The 18,206-nt window shown below is 47.8% G+C and overlaps 1 protein-coding gene across 1 annotated transcript in view; it reads left to right on the forward strand.

The window, feature by feature from the left end:
- The window catches only part of LOC144769361 (cystine/glutamate transporter-like), a 368,176-nt gene that overhangs the window by 101,884 nt on the left and 248,086 nt on the right, over positions 1 to 18,206 (forward strand). The window contains exon 5 of the mRNA XM_078653416.1: positions 9,829 to 9,928. Coding sequence (XP_078509542.1) covers positions 9,829 to 9,928 — 100 coding nt within the window. The remainder of the gene's footprint in view (positions 1 to 9,828; positions 9,929 to 18,206) is intronic.

Raw genomic sequence — 18,206 nt, forward strand, 5'->3', positions numbered from 1 at the left:
ACTTTGATGGCGGTTTGCGTCGCACCGCGGCGGATGGGAAATGGGCTATGTTTGGCCATACTAATATGGCAGGCATGAAGTCTGGAAAGGCTATAATGCTAGTGAAATTTGAGCCAGCAAAGTGCCTAGTCTGCACATCCACTTACATCGACCTGTCAGTCTGCACAAGGAACCATCACATGCTGCCTGAGACAGCCCTCATCAGGCCTTCGCATTTGTGTTGCAGAACCAACCAACTGACCATTGACCTCTTCCAGACCTGTGCTGCTGTGGCAGATGTACCTGCTCATGCTGGAGTGGCTGCTCCACGTGGTGGTGTTGAGTGCCACCAGTCACTCATCTACAGCATGTGGCATTACTCTACTGCGGGTCTCACTGGTGAGTGGGTCCCCTTTATTTCCTGAGGATTGCTCCACCTGAACATTTGGAGAGCAGCGGCACCCAGGGACTGTCCTGAGTGCCACCAGTGTCTCACCTGTTGAACGGCTCTACCGCATCCTCAGACATCTCCCCCGTGAGTGGGGCCTTTTATTCCTGGGAATGCGCCACCCAAACATTGACAACTAGCCTACTCTGACTGGGGCAGGGGTAGAACTGAATAGGCTGCACAGCTCTTGGACCTGCCCCAGCTCCAGTGGCTGCCATAGATGGCCCTCTGATTTATCTTAGTTGAGTGCTAAGCCACCCCTCCCACCTGTTGAATACAGAGTTGAGGAGCCATCCCGAGCCAGTCGGACAGAGACAAAGGCACCTTGACCTTTTTATGCCCTCTTGCTCCCAGATCCCTCATCCCATCAATGGTGACCAAGCATTGTGGGAACCCCAATGGCCCCTTGATCACGGTTTGGTGGGGAGCTTGAAGAAACTAGAACTATTGTCCATGGATTGGAGGGGCCCAAGAGGTTCTGAAGTCATGCACCACTGAAGCAGTCTCCCTGTCCCCTGATTGGGGGTCCTACTATGCACTGTCCGCTGCTGCTCGAGCCCTCCACAAATCCCCACAAGTCCCTATTTCCTTAACACTGTGCCTGCTGCCTGACACAGCACCCTACCTGGTTGACCAGTGTTCCCCTTTATTTCCTGAGGATTGCGCCACCCGAACATTTGGAGAGCAGCGGCACCCAGGGACTGCTGCTGCCCCTTGTAAGGGGTGACTGGAGGGCTTTAACTGGAGCCCCTTCACCCTGATGTACCTGGGGGTCAACGGAGGGGCCAATGTTGTGATCTCACCCATGGGACTCTGAGACATTACTATTATGCTGGATCTTACCTCTTTTGCCCATCAGCAACTGTACTACACAGCACGTCACTGCCAAAGAGATGTCCACAACAACATGTACCAGTCAAAAACCCTTCCTGCCGCTCCGGACACTGGGCTTTACCTCTGTACCAGGCCAGGATCAACCGTCCTGAGCCCCTCCCACTGACAACCTGGATTTGATTCTGAAGGCAGACCAAGAATCGAAACTAAAATTGATACACTCTCCATAGATATTATTCGACTCCGTGAAGATGACTGCAAAACTAAGGACAGAGTTACACTTACTGAACAGGACCTATGGGAGCTGTGCCCTCAGCACGCCGACGCGAATGCCGATAGTGGTTAAACTCTTGAACTACAAAGACCACATTCTGCAGCAGGCCAGAGAAAGACACACCATCCATAGAATTGGTTTTCCTATTATTAACTTAAGTGGTTTAGCAAAGCTGGGCCTTGTTCCTAGTGGTCAAGAAGAAACTCTGAGTATTGCCCTTAAATGATGCACTATTATTACCCACTCACCCGAAAGTTATAACTGCGGAGCAAACCCTCTTCTTTGAGAATGCTAATGATGCCCAGGCCTTGGCAGCCAATGCACAAGGCCCTGAGGATCTCCAAACTACCCAAGAAACAGATGATGGTAGGCAAAAGTGGCTGGGATACCACAAGAGGTCCCGGCCTCTGTGAATAACCTCCCCTCATATGCATAGGCAGGATGCCAGGGCATCATCAAAACTGCTGCTACACTTTACGATATCCGGAGATCTTCTCCTGACTCATCATCTGGTGAAAAGTCAATGGGCAAGTCCTCTCTAGTGAGCTTGGCTGCCAACCCGGTGTCCAAGCCTTGACTCAGAACTGCCTTAATGTTATAACCAATTAATTATAGGATGATGCAGGATGGCTGCTGGCTGGCTCCCCTTCTTGTTACTGCCTGCCTCTCAGCAGCAAAAGGATTTCCTTTCTTATCTGCTTTCTGATCTGCAACTTCTTAGCTGTGTTCACCCTAGTTGGAAGTTAGTTGTAGTGTGGTTTGATAACTGATTTGTTACTGGCCACAATGTTTTTCCCCAAAGGGTGGGCCTTAACAGGGGGAGGTCATCTTCTTTGTCTCCAGAGTCCCTGTCCAGAATTTTTATCTGCTATTATTGTTCGGAGGCATATGGTCGGCCTCAGATACTCCTGTAACTTTATCACTTATGGTCACCACAGAAATATGGGGTAAATACACACTCTTCACATGTAATGTGCATGGAGTGGGTAGTGCTAAGGAATATAACATAGTCTGATGTGAACATTACACATGTTATATTGAATATGACTGGTGTTAAAATGAATTGTTTTGAATTGGCATTTATAAAGCGCACAGCTACCCGGGAGTATCCTATAGCTGAGACCGTAACTAGAGGACAAATACCCAAGGGGAAATGCCAGGTCTTTAGCTGTTTTTGGAACATCAGGTGATTCGGTTCCCTACGGAGGTTCAGCTGCAGGGTATTCCAATGTCTGGAGGCACTGAGTGAAAAAAGCTGTCCACCACTTCTGGCTTTCTTAATCCTAAGGACCACAGCAAGGTGAAGTTCGTCTGAACAAAGTTTTCTGTTTGCCTTGAAGGGGCAAAACACGGCTTTCTTAATGGGAGTCCACGCCCATCCAACGACTTATGTGCTATGCAGAGAGCCTTAAAGTTGATTCTCTCTTGCACCGGGAGCCAGTGGAGAGAGCGTAGTGCAGGACTTGTTGAGCATCGAAAGGGGGTCTTTGTAAGTAGTGTCGCAGCACAATTTTGTACGACCTGCAGTTTCGCGGTCACTGTGTTCGGTGCACCCAAATAAAGGGCTTTCCGTAGTCTATCATCGCAAAAATTAGAGCCTGGATCAGTAATTTATTTGCTTGGAAGGGTAGGAGAGGAAGGATTTTGGGGATCATTCTCAGCAGGCCATAGCATGTAGCAACAGTCTTTCTAGCCTGTATCATAAAGGTAAGGTCCTCGTCTAGCCAAATTCTTGAACTTTTAATCTCTGTCTTGGGAACTGGCACAGGACTCATGGAGGGAGGCCACATGGTGCTTGAAGGCAGACTTCTAGAGTTACCAAGGTTCATGAGCTCAGTCTTTTCCCCCATTAAGTTTCAAGTGGGAAAGATTCATCCACTTGGCGACTTCCTCAAGGCAGGAATGGAGGTCATTGGTCTGCTGGTCTGCTGGTTGGGATAGCTCAGCGCTATGACCAGCTGTGTGTCGTCGGCGTATGTCACCATATGAATCCCAAACAGAGCTATAACATCCACCAGCGGAGCCATATAAACATTAAAAAAGAGTAGAACTCAACGAAGAGCCCTGCGGTACTCCGCACTGTAGCGGGATGGGTTGTGATTTGGCACCACCTTCAAAGACCTGGAAAAATCTTCCTTCTAGGAAGAATTGTAGCCATAATAGGGTTGTTCCAGTCACTCCTATACTCCTGAGGCAGTGAACCGGGACACAGTGGTTGACTGTGTCGAAGGCCACACTCAGGTCGCGGAGGATTATGGCTGCTGCCCCTCCTGCATCAAGAATTTTTCTGGTTTCTTCCACCACTGATAAAATGGCAGTTTCCATCCCTTGACCAGGGCGGAAGCCCGTTTGGGAGGAGTGGAGAACATGGTTGGTTTCGAGATATTCGGAGAGAGTAAGGTTTATGTATTTCTCCGCTATCTTGCTGATTCCAGGAAGGAGTGAGATAGGCAGATAGTTGCCCAGATCAGCTGGATCCAGGTTAGGTTGTTTTAACCGCGCCTTTATCATTGCCCTTTTCCACCCAGGAGGGACCATGCCTATAACCAAAGAAACTTTGATCATGCAGTTGGCAGTGACCCATTTCAAGATGTTGGGAGGTGCTGGGTCTAGTGGCGACCCACTTTTTACTGATGACAGGGTGGCTAGGAATGATTTCTGAGTCATTGTGGGGAAGGTCTCCAGTTCATGATCCACTGGATGCCCGCCACTATTCATGTTCTTGATTAAGATGTTGCTATCTTTTTAGGGGAGATGCTTAAGGATATTATGGACTATAGTGGAAAAATGTTCGGCCTATTCAGTACAGCGGAGAACTGAGGTGTCCGGTGGGTCGAGGAGCCAGGTACTTTTAGTAGCTTTTTGGCAATTAGGAAGATTTCTCTGGGGGGGTTTGTGGCTGACACAATCTTTCCCTCATAGTAAGAGGCTTGAGCCATTTTTATTTCTGCCTTGTACTGTCCGATAGCTGCCCAATATTCAAATTTTTTCTCCTGAGAGAAATCTTTCCTCCACATCCTTTCCAGTTTTTTGCACTGCTGTTTTAATGTGCGTAATTTTGGGGGAAACCAGGCGGCCATATTAGATTCAGCTTTTATCTGGATTGAAACTTTAGGGAGCACCAGATTGAGTGAGCCCTCACTCCAGATGCAGTATCTTTCATTAGCTGCCATTGGGTCAGAAACGGAGTTTGGTGTGGTCTTTTCAAGTTCTAATGTCCACCTCTCCAACAAGAGTTTGGATAAGGTTGAGTTTGAGTTTGTATAGATGGGGTAAGTGGCACTGTGCTTGGTGGCACCCAGAAGAAGGGAATCATGGTGTGGCCCGACCACGGGAGGGGGATGGTCTCTTTCACTTTTAGGTCTCCGAGGTTAGAGAAAATGGGGTCGAAGAGATGTCCTTTTTCATGAGTTGCATGCAAGACCATCTGAATCAGTTGATAGGCCGAAAGGTTTTGGGCAAATTAAGTTGCGGGTAGAGCTGAAGGGTTGTCGAAATGCAGATTAAAATCTCCAAGGAGGGTCAAATTTGCTGTGAAACTGGCAACGTTGAACACTGTTTCTAGCAGGGTTTTACAAAATTGACTTATTGCTCTTGGTGGGCGGTAGATAAGGATGCCTGACAATGAGAGGGTGGGTATAAATTCAACAGCGGACAGCCTAACCAGCCACAAGTCAGGTAATCTTTGTAGATAATAGCGATGCCCCCGCCCTTGACTGTCGCTCTGTCCACTCCTCTGAATCAGATATCCTCTGAATCAGATATCCCGTGGTAAGCGCTTGAACAATATCCGGCTCTGAGCTCGAATTGAGCCAGGTTTCCGTGAGAAATAAAACTTCTGGGTCGGAGTCTTTTAAAAACATGGAAATTTCAATATGAATATCACTGAAATTGAAATGAATATGATGCATATTGAAATTAATATCACACTATACAATGGATGATTCACTATGATTGAGAAACATGATAAAATGAATGAAAGCCACACTGAAATGAATGACATGTTAAATGAACATGATATTTGCTGAAATGAATATGAAAAGTGCTAAAATGGGATCTGATCTAAGCTAAAATGAATGTAATCTCTATTGAAATATGGAATGTCTGGAAGGAATAAGATAGACAGCGACAGTATAGCATTTATGGAAATGGATATTACATACTTAAATGATATGGACAACTGTGAAATAAATATGAAAATGCTAAAATCATGTTTAAATAAACAATGTGTTGAAATACCTAAGACACACATTGACATTTATGAAATGAATTGAAACAAAAAAATGTGCTGAAATTAATCTTTCCCATCTCCACATGAAAATGACAATTATTGAGATGAATATGTCCTATGCTGATATGAATATCAGATGCATTTAAAGGAATATTGCACCCGTTGAATATGAATGTGACCCCTGTTAAAAGGAATATGATTTGCATTAAAATGGATATGACATACACTGAAATGTATGACATTTGTTAAAATAAGAATGACATGCATTGCAATGAATAGTCAAATGTCCACACACACTGACAAACTTACAACTACACTGACAGAAGGAAAACTGGAAACCAAATCAACAAACGTTTTTGTTCACAGCAAAGGTCTATGCCTTAACAAAATGCTGAACTTTAATTAGCAAAAGGTGACAAGGCAAATGTGCAGGCGCAATTCAATACTATAAATAAATCTGATCTCACCTTTCCTTGCACATACTCACAAAGCCCATTTTGTTATGTTGTATATAATCTAAATTCAGGTTGAGCTAGTCCTACAGGGTAGGAAACAGCAAGAGGCTGTCCAGCACCAAGGGGTTCTGCCACCCTCCAGATCGACGAGAAGCCCAGACACATTAGGAGATGCCTAAACACTATCAACATTTCTAAATACTGGTTCAATATTGAGAGCATTCGGAACTTGTTGAATACAATTGGGTTTGAAATGGATTCCATTGCATGCGTTGAGACTGCCATCACGTCCATCATAAGAATATTGATGGTGCTGCAGTGTCTAACTATCGGGTATTTTGTGTACTAGTGTGCATTGGGCATGTCTTGGCCCTGCCTACTTTTTAGAAAGTCATTGTGCAGGTCTTAACAGCCCTCCATAGGTTAGTGTTGCAGTAAATAGTCTTCCCCAGAGACCTCCATCACACAAAATGTTTTCAAGGCGATGCTATAACCAATTTGGGACTTCATTTAAGTCACTTGGCTGTCAGACTATACCCATGTGGTATTAGCATAGGGCCAGCGAGTAGATTTACTACAATGGGAAAATGCAGAATGCAAAATGCCTTGATGATATGGACCTGGCCAATCCTAATTGCTGTGCCCATTTTCCTGGATACACAAATTATTTTGTAAATCTCTGAAACTATAGGAGTCCATATATTGTGAAAAGACACCATTGCTCCCACAGAGGACATCAACTGAGTATGTTTAACATACAGCTTAACATAGGCGAGATGTGAAATATTGTCTTTATAATGAATGTGTGAACTAGCATTCGTACTCTCCAAAAATATATCAACATTAGTCTACATTTACCTACACCCAAACAAACTCACGGAAAGTAACTTACACACACATACATGATCTATGAGTGTTGCAAACGAATTCCTAACTGCCTTCATAACAGGAGCTAACAACCCAAGTTAATAACAGTGATGACTCTGTGGCCTTCTTGGGATTTGTCTGACCAGTCCCAAAAAGCTGCACAAAATGTGTAGACCTCCTGTGAAGCCTGATAGGTGAGGCTTGCTGGGCGGCAATTGAAGTGGCGGAGGTCTATTCTGGTAGGGAGTGGTGCTGCTCCAGTCTAAGACGCAGCTAGGCAAATGGGCTCTATGCAAAAAATGCATCCTACGGAATTATGTGTGCCTGAAGAACAAATGTCAAAGCAAGCTGTTTATGCTGTTCTTAGTCATGCTGCTCTCAGAATGTCAGACTCAGGAAATAGCACCAGTACTTCTGCCTCATCTGCCCAAAAGTCGGTGTCCCATGCCTCTTTTTGCTGAGGACTCCAGAGATAATATGTTGGGAGTCATGCTGACCAACCTGACTGACCTCTAGCTCTACTGTCTACGCCTCCACAGTAAGAAATGTGTCCATCATGCGGCTTCCAAGGGGCAGATTTGTGGAACCTGATACAGTGGTCATGAATTGGGAGGTACCCTAGGCAGGAGTGATAGCAACATTAGAAGTTGCAGAGGTTCTCCTCCCTACAGCATGGGTGCTTCTGATACTGTGTTCAGCCACAGTGGTACAAGGATTGGTGATTGATAAAGCAAAAGATGTTGCAGCAGAGGCAGATAATGTGGTGACTACAAGTGTTGAAACAGAGATGGATGGTGTGATGGCTGAAGGTGTTGTAGAAGCAATGATGGTCACAGCGGTGGCAAGAGGGCAGCAGAAATGGTGCTTCCTGCCATATTTGCATCCCTACAGGATTCACATGTGGGTGCACTCCTCATTTTCAGCCTTCTACATCATGTCACCTACAACACCAGATTTAAATTTAGTGATAGACAGATGATATTTGGGTAAAGTTTGACTACTGTACATAACCTTTGATATTGATAGCCAATTTGTTTTTGGAACCTGTTGTCTCAATGTTATTGACATGGGAACTCATGTTGCTAAAGACTGTACTCTCAAGGGGTTAAATATGTATCATCTGATGGGATATTTTTGTTGCCTTCTTCTCAGGCCATCATAATATTAGCATTTTCCCTGGGAGTTTTTGGTACTGATGACTACAGAGTCACTGGGATGCTAGCTGCATGTTCATAGGTGATATACCACACCTAGGGGTCGATTAGGATCGCGGACGGACTTGAGTCCGTCCGCGACCCCTGAGGAGGAGCGAACGTCCGGATGGGCTGCGGCGTTCCCTCCGATCTGATTAGGATGTGACCGCCAGGGTGGCGGTCACATCCTCTATCTCTAACATTGCGGCGGGTGCAGCTTCAAGCTGCACCCGCCCCAATGTAAAAAATGCATGCACAGCATTTGCGTGCACAAAGCGGCAGGCACCGCGCCGTGCCTGCTGCATTGTGCACGCAAATGCAGGGGGGTACCATAGGTACCCCCCTTGTGCACCCCCCACCACCCCTTCACCCAGGGGGCCCGCAACGGGCCCCCGAAGTGAAGGTCCGTATGCTTTTTCACGGCGGCTTTTCCGCCGTGGAAAAGCATAGAATTGCAGACATCCTAATATGCCTGGCGGTGTCTGCTAGACACCGCCAGCCATGTTAGTGCTTTTCCGCCGTGGTCGCCTTCCGACCGCGGCGGAAAAGCGGCGTACAGATTGTGAGACCCACCAGCCATCCTGATTTGGCGGTGGGTCTTTCAGGCCTCCTCGGCGGATTTCCCGCATACTCCGGGCCGGCGGTGGCTTCCGCCGGCCCGGAGTATGCGGAAAATCCGCCATCATAATGACCCCCCTAGTTTTGAAGCAACTTTATCAATAACATGTGCAAGGTGTATTATTTTGATGTTAGATTGGTTTATCATTAGGTCCCGTTATCAGTGTGTGTGTATATGTAGGTGTTCATGAGCTTGCTTTGGGAACATCAGCTGGAATACAAGAGCATCTTTAACCTCAGATTAGATTAGATGCCCATAAATAGTTGTTTGATGATCCTCACAATAGCTACTTGGAGGGGGTTACCTCATATATTTGCGCTTCATGGATGTTTACCAGTTCTGAACCAACTGTACTTCCAGCATGCCAAAATGTGCATGCAGAACTTGCTACATGAACATTCTTATTCTTATTCTTATTATTCAGATTTGTACAGCACATGGCTACCCAACCAAGGGTTTCCCAGCCCAAAGTTACAATAGGGTACAAGGAACATATAAGCAACCCCTTTGGATAGCAGAGATTAAAAGAGCCAGGTTTTGAGTTTCTTGCGAAAAGCGACATAATCTCAACTCAGCCGGTAGGGAATTCCATAACTTTGGGCCTAAGAAACAGAAAGCTCGACATTCTTGACTGGCTTTTTTACATGGCCTATGGATAAGCATTAACAAATGGTATAATTGTGTTTGAGTTGGTATGGGTCAACTTTTCAATATCACTGCCAATCATCTTGTAATGATGTGTCCCATTGCCTGATCAAAGAGAGGATAAAGCAGTACTTAATGATAAGCTTCCGGTACTTCTTTATCCAAACTACACTGAACAGTTATTTTTAATGACTACATTGATTGTATCATGTTTAACATATGATCTGATAGCCACTGTATGCACTAATGAGTATTCTTCTAAGAACAATTTCTTACTATGTAGGACACACAGAACATTTCCAGGATCCTTTTGACAGCAGCTCACTGGCACTGGACAAACTACCCCTGGCATTTTACTCAGGAATGTTTGCTTATGGTGGTTGGTAAGTGGTTTAATATGTTTGTGTCTGCTGTCGCCTTATTTTGTTGTGTATCGATTTAGATTCCATATGAATTTCCTGATTCATGCCCTTATATAGGTACATTTCACATTGCCCTTATATAGGCATAGAAATCCAGTCCTTATTTAGGCATAGTCTATGCTACCCAAATTCAGGCATGGCTACTTACATCCGTTCATCTACGTCACAACGAGTTCCTGTAAAACCAGACTCTTAAGCCTTTAGGACTTCCCCTTGCTTGGATATTGATTTCTCCAAGACCTCATTTATTATACATGAACATTTATTCCTTAGGGGTTCATTCATGAAGTTCATATGCCCGACTTCTACGTCAATACTGGCATTCCTAAACACTTTCAAGGTATAAATATACCTTCACTTGCTATGGCAAGGCACGGTTCGGTTTGGTGCGGTTCCGCTACATACTTGCATGACGCGGCTCACCACAGCAAGTCCCGAAGGAAGTCATCTCCCCAACTGACGCACTGACCAGACGCTGTCATCCTCTTTGCCAAGAATCCAGCTCCAGTGTTTCTGACTCCCTTGGCGGGGTGTTAGAGATCGAGTCCCGGGAAAGAGATACCAAGCTCTCTCAAAAAATCACTTTTTTCTCAAATTTCTGTTTGGGAAAGTTCTGGAATCTGCGTGGATCCGCAAATTATTTCCTACCATCCAGTGTTCCCCCAGGTCTTCAGATAAAAATGGTGCCTCACACGCGTGGGTAGGTCAAGTCCCCGCGACAGGCAAGGGCCCAAAGCCTATTGAGGCGAGATCAAAATTACCTATAACAAAACAACCTGGTTTTGCAAGGGGGTCCCATGAGTTTTTGGCCCCGGGCTCAGCGGCCATCTAGGGAAACCTACCAAACCCACCCATTTCTGAAAACTAGACACCCGGGGGAGTTCATCAAGGTATGGCTTGTGTGTGCGCCCCCCAACATTTGCATACCCAGAATCTCCAGCAAACCTCAAAGTTTGTTGGAAAAATCTATTTTTCCTCACATTTCTGTTTTGGAAAGTTGTAGGATCACCGGGCAGACATACATTTCCTACCTACACCAAAAGGGAGTCACCGTTCCTAAGTAGAGAGAGAAAGAAGGGAAGTAAGTCTCATCATGTGCTACTCTAATTGTGGGGAGCAGTGTGTCCTCATCTTGATGCCCTCACACACCCCGAAGGATGTCATGCTTCATCATTGGGCTTTTGCTCCTCGTTGGGACAGCGCTGCAATGCCCTACGGGTCCCAGAAGGGTCTCTTTTTCGGAGATCTTTTGATGAAGCTGTGTGGGTGTAAGTGGCAGTGAAGTCCTAGAAGATGTATTAAAAAATGGCTAGAGGGAGAGTGGTTATTTTTATTAAGGTGATCCCTCTGTCATTATCAAAACAAAGTGTATGGTGCTACTTTAAGGGGTAATATGTCCCTTGGTAGCTGAGTAACTAATGTTCCTAATGGGCATATGTTCTGGTCAACATGTTTCTCACTTTAGTGGTCTCCGGGGGAGATCCAGTGCGCTTCGTCAGGACCGAGTAAGAATGTTGTATCTACAGTGGCCTGAAATTTTCGGTGCCCCCGAATAAACAAAGGGAGTAGAACTTCCCTTAGTAGGTAGGGCACGATCAGTGAGGGTCACTTGAGAGGGTTCTCTTGGTGCATCTGGGCTGTGTCACCTGTGTGCCTCTTGCTGTCTCCGCCCTGCATTCCCCAAGGTCTCCTGATAAAAATTGAGGAGACATCAAAATTACCTATGACAAAACAACCTGGTTTTGCAAAGGAGGTCACCTGGGTTTTTACCCCCGGGGTCAGCGGCCATCTTTGGAAACTACCAAACCCACACATTTCTGAAAACTAGACACCCGGGGGAGTTTAGCGAGATATGGCTTGCGTGGATCCCCAACGCTTTCCTACCCAGAATGCCCTGCAAACTTCAAATTTAGCTGTAAAAAACACATTTATCACATATTTTTGTGTGGAATCAACATGCCGACATAAATGTCTTACCCCACAGCATTCCCCTCCGTCTCCCGAGTACAATCATACCTCACTTGTGTGGCTGGGGCAAGGGCCTGTGACTGCGAAGCTCCCAAAACATTGGGATTAAGGGTATAGCACTGAGAATTTGTACGTGCTACATTTATTTAAAAATACGTTTTTAGCCAATTCTGCATTGAACATCCACACAAGTGAGGTATCATTTTACTTGGTGCATAGTGGGCTTTCTGCCGCCCCGGGGAGCAGATCAGGGGCCACTGCCCCATCTGCCCCCGGGGGGCAGAAAGACTGGAATTTCTATGGGGGGATATTGTCATTCCCATTTTGGGCAGCCCTTACCCCTGCATGAATATAAAAAAATCCCTGGTTTCTAGTGGGCTTTCTGCCCGACCGGGGGGAAGATTGGGGGCTACTGCCCTCATATGCCCCCAAGGGGGGCAGAAAGTCTGTAGTTTTTGCAGGGGGGAGGGCCATGCCATGCCTGTTTTGGGCAGCCCCAACGCCTAATTCAAATTGGCAAAACTAAATCCCTGGCGTCTAGTGGGCTCTTTGCCCCCCGGGGGGCAGATTAGGGGCTACTGCCCCCATCGACGCCTCGGGGCTGAAAGGCTGTAATTTTGGTGGGGTGGAGGCATTGGCATGCCCGTTTTGGGCAGCCCCCACCCTAATTAAAATTCCCAACAAAAAAATCCCTGGCGTTTAGTGGGCTTTCTGAACCCATCTACCCCCAGGGGGTTCAGAAAGACTGAATTTGCCCAATTTGTTTGGGGTAAGCAAAGGCCCTTGCACAAGGGGCTACTCCCCCCTCCCTGGTGTCAAGTGTGTGGATCCCTGCTTGGGGATCGCCCTCCTGGGGTAATCCCCCAGCAGGGATTCACTGGGGAGGGGTACCCTTGGGAAGGGGAGATTCTCCCATTTCCAATTATACCTCTCCCGCCTTTCTATGTGTCAGAGGGCTGAGATTGTCCCCTGTGCACATAGAAAGTGCAACTGAAATGAGCCTGCACCAGAGGGATTCCCAGTGCCATGGCGTCAGATGCGCGGGAGCCGTCCGACACACATGAGCTCTTATGCGTCGACGGCTCCCGCGGGTCCGACACATAGAAGGGGTTAAGTATCATTTTGAGAATACCACTTTTAGAAAGTGGGCATTTTCCTGCCCACAAACTACTTGGTGCCAGCAGACTATCCTGAGTCACATGACTGGGTGTAATTGGCAATTGGACTTTGTTTATTCCTCCCAGACAGCCACACAATAGAGGCATTAGCTGTGCCTTGAAGGGCCACCAACTGGCAGGATGTGGACTGTAGGATTTTTCAACCCTGCATTGTTCACACAGCCAGCTTGAAGCCAGCAGGTGAGTCAGGAAACTTCAAGCACTTCAAAGGGAATTTGCTAGAAGCCCCTCCTGCTTCAAAGAAGGCACCATGTATAAGAAGGGGACCCTCAGACCCATTCTACAGTTCACTTTCTAGATCTGTGGAAGGAGTATCAAAGGGCTAGCTGCTGCTGTGTACTCAACAGGACTGTTTTGCTACACCTGGAAGGACTACTTTGCTGCCTTGCCTGGAGCTTGCCTTGAACCCCCAAAGGCTTGTCCTGCTGCTTTAGCCTGCTTCATATGTTGAACACAGGACTACCTGGTTAACTACAAATGCTAGTTTGCTGGCCGCCTGTTCAGAGCCTAAGGGACAGAAAAGACTCCTAATATCTTAAGCAAACCTCTAGATCCAGTGAGTCCTAACCCTCCAAATGGTGTCCCTCTAATCCTGGGACATTGTTGGTGATGCTAAAAGTGTACAGATAGACAAAATTCAAAACTTGGGACTAGGGAAAATGTTAGGCTAAAAACTGCACTGAGAATTGAGGGAATATAGGGATCAACCTGCTTGTCTATCTGGCCAAGGTGCATCCCCAGCTGACCTGACTTTGCAGTAGTTCCCGCTATGTTCTTCTCCACAGCAGCAACTCCTTTGCAAATGGGTTATCTGTCCTCATGAAACTCTTGTCGGCTACCCCCTCCTGCCTTGTCCCGCTGGAGATTTCGAACTTCCAAAAAAGATACTCAGAAAGAAAGTCTTCACCTTGATTCCCTGACGATTACGCTCCCTCCTAGGACACACCCTGCAGCCTTGCCACGCTGAACTTTACCCTCTGTGGACATTATTTCTCAGAATTGTCCCAAGGTAAGTGCTGACCGAGCCCAGTCCACTCATTGTATCAGGTCTTTGCATCATCAAGTTCATACATATTTGTATTTCTAGCCACTACAGACAATATGAGTTTTGAAGTTGTAAGCTGCTTTTTCAGGGCTCGAAGAGTCCTTCCTGATTCTCCAAGCAAGCCTGGCACAGGTAGGCATTAAATACTTTTCAGTAATAAGTTGCTAAATATAAAAGTTTGAAAATGCAATAGAAATTGTACTTTGATTTACACGGTATGCAGTAGGTTGCAACACAGAAAATACAGTACATTGAAATTAATAGGCTTTTTCAGTAAATTACAAGTACGTTACATTTTACGTTGGGGCGCTAGAGGGCGCCATGCAAGATGGCTGCACTTACGTGAGGCTCCGGCTGTCAAGTTTGCACTCTGCAGGATCCTCATGTAGTAACAATGCTCCACCTCCGGACCCTCCGAACACCCCGAATGTAATACACTGGGTGTTCAGACGATACGGTGAGGGAAAAAAAAAAACAAAAGGGGAAAAAAAACAAGAGAAAAGAGAAAAGGAGGGAAGGGGCAGCAAGGGAACAGAAGCTGAAATAAAGAACATACAAAGGTTAACATGAGTCACAAATAAACCCTACTCTCATTACATTCTCACTAATAAACAATACGCATGATTCACCTGTAAGAATGACTTGCGCCAGCCTTTCCTACTTAGTCTTCTGACTTCCCATGTATTCTGTACAAACACAATGACAACAGGTTAACACATGGAATCGAACCCTCCCTTCTGAATTAACAGTGTTCTCATTAAACCTACCCCTTCTCTCTGCAACTGATGCTCTAAAAGGGGATCCGTAAGAAAACATAAGCGCTACTATGCAGGAAATTACTGTTCCATTCCTTAGTATTCAAGCAAATGCTCATTTGCTAAACGCAATGTTTCCCAACACAAAATGACAGAACCCAAATACGGCAAGACGTAGTTGATTCACTACTACCATCCGCTTTGGTATTTGTAATCCTCTGAGGAAATGAAGACCAAGTACTCGTCATGTATTCATGACGGTAATGCAGAGGTACGTGAATCCACCCCCTGCATTCCGCCACACCAATGAAGAAACCAACAACCTACTTAAAGGCAGTAATCAAGAATTTGAAGCCAAGCGCCAGAAACGAAAATAGTAAGTACGTTTTTAAACAACTCCTCGCAGCCGCGAGGGAAAAGGACTCTCCGGAATATGATAGTCAGAAAAGTACATAGAAGATCCAGAAAACACACGTGCTGTGCAGCGCACGCTCCTTTACCCGATGGCGTCTTCTCTCTGCAACTGATGCTCTACGATCCTCCCGACCGGACAGGGTAACCAGCGGGAAACGCCAGGAACTCAGGACAGCCATCCTGAACAAGATCCACGGAATAACGAGCCCCGAACACCGGGACCCGCCCTGCATATCACCACTACCGCCGGGGCATCTGGGTAGTGTAGTCCTAAGCCTAAGCTTCATGGGAATTGAAGTCTTTAGGCAGGCGCGCTCGCTCAGGTCCTGACACCGGCAGCTCGGGACACAATCCATCTGGCATCCACTTCTAACCCAGCCCTGCACGCCTGAAACTCCGCTGGAGGAGTAGCGTACGCCATACGCCATCTATTGCTGCAGAAATTTCAAAAAAATTAGACCTGTGGGTGCAGAAACTGCCCCCGGCTGCTCTCCGCCCTGCTGAACCAAAATTGCGGCTGCGGTGCTCGCGGCCTCCTGAGCACCCCAGCGCAGTGCAAGCCACCGGCCCCAGATGAACAACAACGCCAGCGGAGGGCACTGTCGCTGGCGCATCGCCTGCCTGCGAGGCGCGTCTGCTCCGTCTGCTGCTGAAATCCTGGGGACCCACCGCCGCCTTGTCGGCGACTGGAGGAGTGCCAGGTGATTGTGCCCTGCCTCGGCATCTGCCACCCTGGGGAGCCCGCACTGAAGACCACTCATGGGCGCTGGGTAGCAGCCTGGAGAACATGCTGCATCCCGGTTCCAGTGCAGCCCCGCTGACGACTGGAGGCTGATGCTGAGGGACCTGGCCACACCGGGAATCAATCAATCAATCAATAAATGTATAGAGCGCGCTACTCACCCGTGAGGGTCTCAAGGCGCTGGAGGTAGAGGGGGGAGGGTGTCGCTACTGCTCGGAGAGCCAGGTCTTGAGGTGTTTCCTGAAGGTGAGATTGTCCTCGGTCAGTCGTAGGTGTGTGGGGAGGGAGGTCCATGTTTTGGCTGCCAGGTAGGAGAACGATCTTCGTCCGGTGGTGGTTCTCCGGATCCGTGGGACAGTGGTGAGGGCGATGCTGGCAGAGCATAGCTGGCGGGTGGGGGTGTAGAACGAGAGGCGGTTGTTGAGGTATTCTGGGCCATTGTCGTGGAGTGCTTTGTGTGTGTGGGTGAGGATCCTGACCGTGATCCTCTTGCTGATGGGGAGCCAGTGCAGGTTTCTCAGGTGGGCGGATATGTGGCTGTGGCGGGGATGTCGAGGATGAGTCGTGCGGAGGCGTTCTGTATGTGCTGGAGTCGTTTATGAGGTTTTGCTGTGGTTCCTGCGTATAGGGCGTTTCCGTAGTCCAGTCGGCTGGTGACGAGGGCCTGGGTGACGTTTTTTCTGGTTTCGGTGGGGATCCACCGAAAGATCTTACGGAGCATGTGCAGATTGTTGAAGCAAGATGATGAGATGGCGTTGACTTGCTTGGCCATTGTGAGGGAGGAGTCCAGGATGAATCCCAGGTTGCGTGTGTGGTCCGTGGGTTTTGGTGCGGTGCCCAGCGCTGTGGGCCACCAGGAGTCGTCCCTGGCGGAAGGGGATGGTCCGAGGATGAGGACCACCATCTTGTCTGAGTTCAACTTCAGGCGACTGAGTTTCATCCATTCTGAGACGTGTCTTTCATTCCTTCCTGGAGGTTGGTTTTGGTGGTGGCTGGGTCTTTGGTGAGGTAGAGTATCAGTTGGGTGTCGTCGGCGTAGGAGATGATGTTGATGTTGTGTTTGCGTGCGATGGCGGCGAGGGGGCTCATGTAGATGTTGAAGAGGGTTGGGCTGAGCAAGGAGCCTTGGGGTACGCCACAGATCTCGGTGGCTGCTGAGCGGAAATGAGGTAGGCGGACTCTCTGGGTTCTGTCGGAAAGGAACGAGGTGATCCAGTCCAGGGCCTTTCCTTGGATCCCTGTGTTGAAGAGGCGGGTTATCATGGTGCGGTGGCAGACGGTGTCGAAGGCAGCCGACAGGTCTAGGAGGATGCGACCGGTTGTTTCTCCGTTGTCCACCAGGGTCCTGATGTCGTCGGTGGCTGCGATGAGGGCAGTCTCGGTGCTGTGGTTGCCTCGAAATCCGGACAGGGATTGGTCGAGTGAGTTGTTTGCCTCGAGGAAAGCAGTTAGCTGTTTATTGACGGTCTTCTTGATGACTTTAGCTGAAGAGAGATGGGGCGGAAATTCTTGAGGTCTTTGGGGTCCGCTGTGGGTTTCTTCAGAAGGGCGTTGATTTCTGCGTGCTCTCAGGGAAGGTGGCTGACGTGAAGGAGTTGTTTATGATGTACCGGAGTTGGGGTGCGATGATGATGTCCGCTTTGTTGAAGATGTGATGGGGCATGGGTCAGAGGGTGAGCCAGAGTGGATGGTGTTCATGATGTGGGTGGTGTATTCAGTGCTGATGGGGGTCCAGGTGCTGAGGATGGTGGTGGGGGTCGTGGTTCGGTGACTGGAGGCGGTGTCTGGGGTCCGAAGCAGTGGTGTATGTCTGCGATTTTGCGGTGGAAAAACGTGGCGAGGGAGTTGCAGAGGGCTTGTGATGGTGTGATGTCGTTGTTGCTGGCGCTGGGGTTGGAGAGCTCCTTGACGATGCTGAAGAGTTCCTTGCTGTTGTGGGTGTTGCTGTCTAGCCGCTCTTTGAACGATGCCCTATTGGCGGTGCGGATCAGCTGGTGGTGTTCGCGAGTGGGGTTCTTGAGGGCAGTCATGTTTTCGGTAGTCTGATCGTGGCGCCAGGTTTTTCCGAGGGTTCGGCAGGATTTCTTTGAGTTTTTGAGGGCGTCGGTGAACCATGAGGATTTCCTGTTGCGGGACT

The sequence above is a fragment of the Lissotriton helveticus genome, chromosome 1_1 (assembly GCF_964261635.1).
Source record: "Lissotriton helveticus chromosome 1_1, aLisHel1.1, whole genome shotgun sequence".
Taxonomy (NCBI): domain Eukaryota; kingdom Metazoa; phylum Chordata; class Amphibia; order Caudata; family Salamandridae; genus Lissotriton; species Lissotriton helveticus.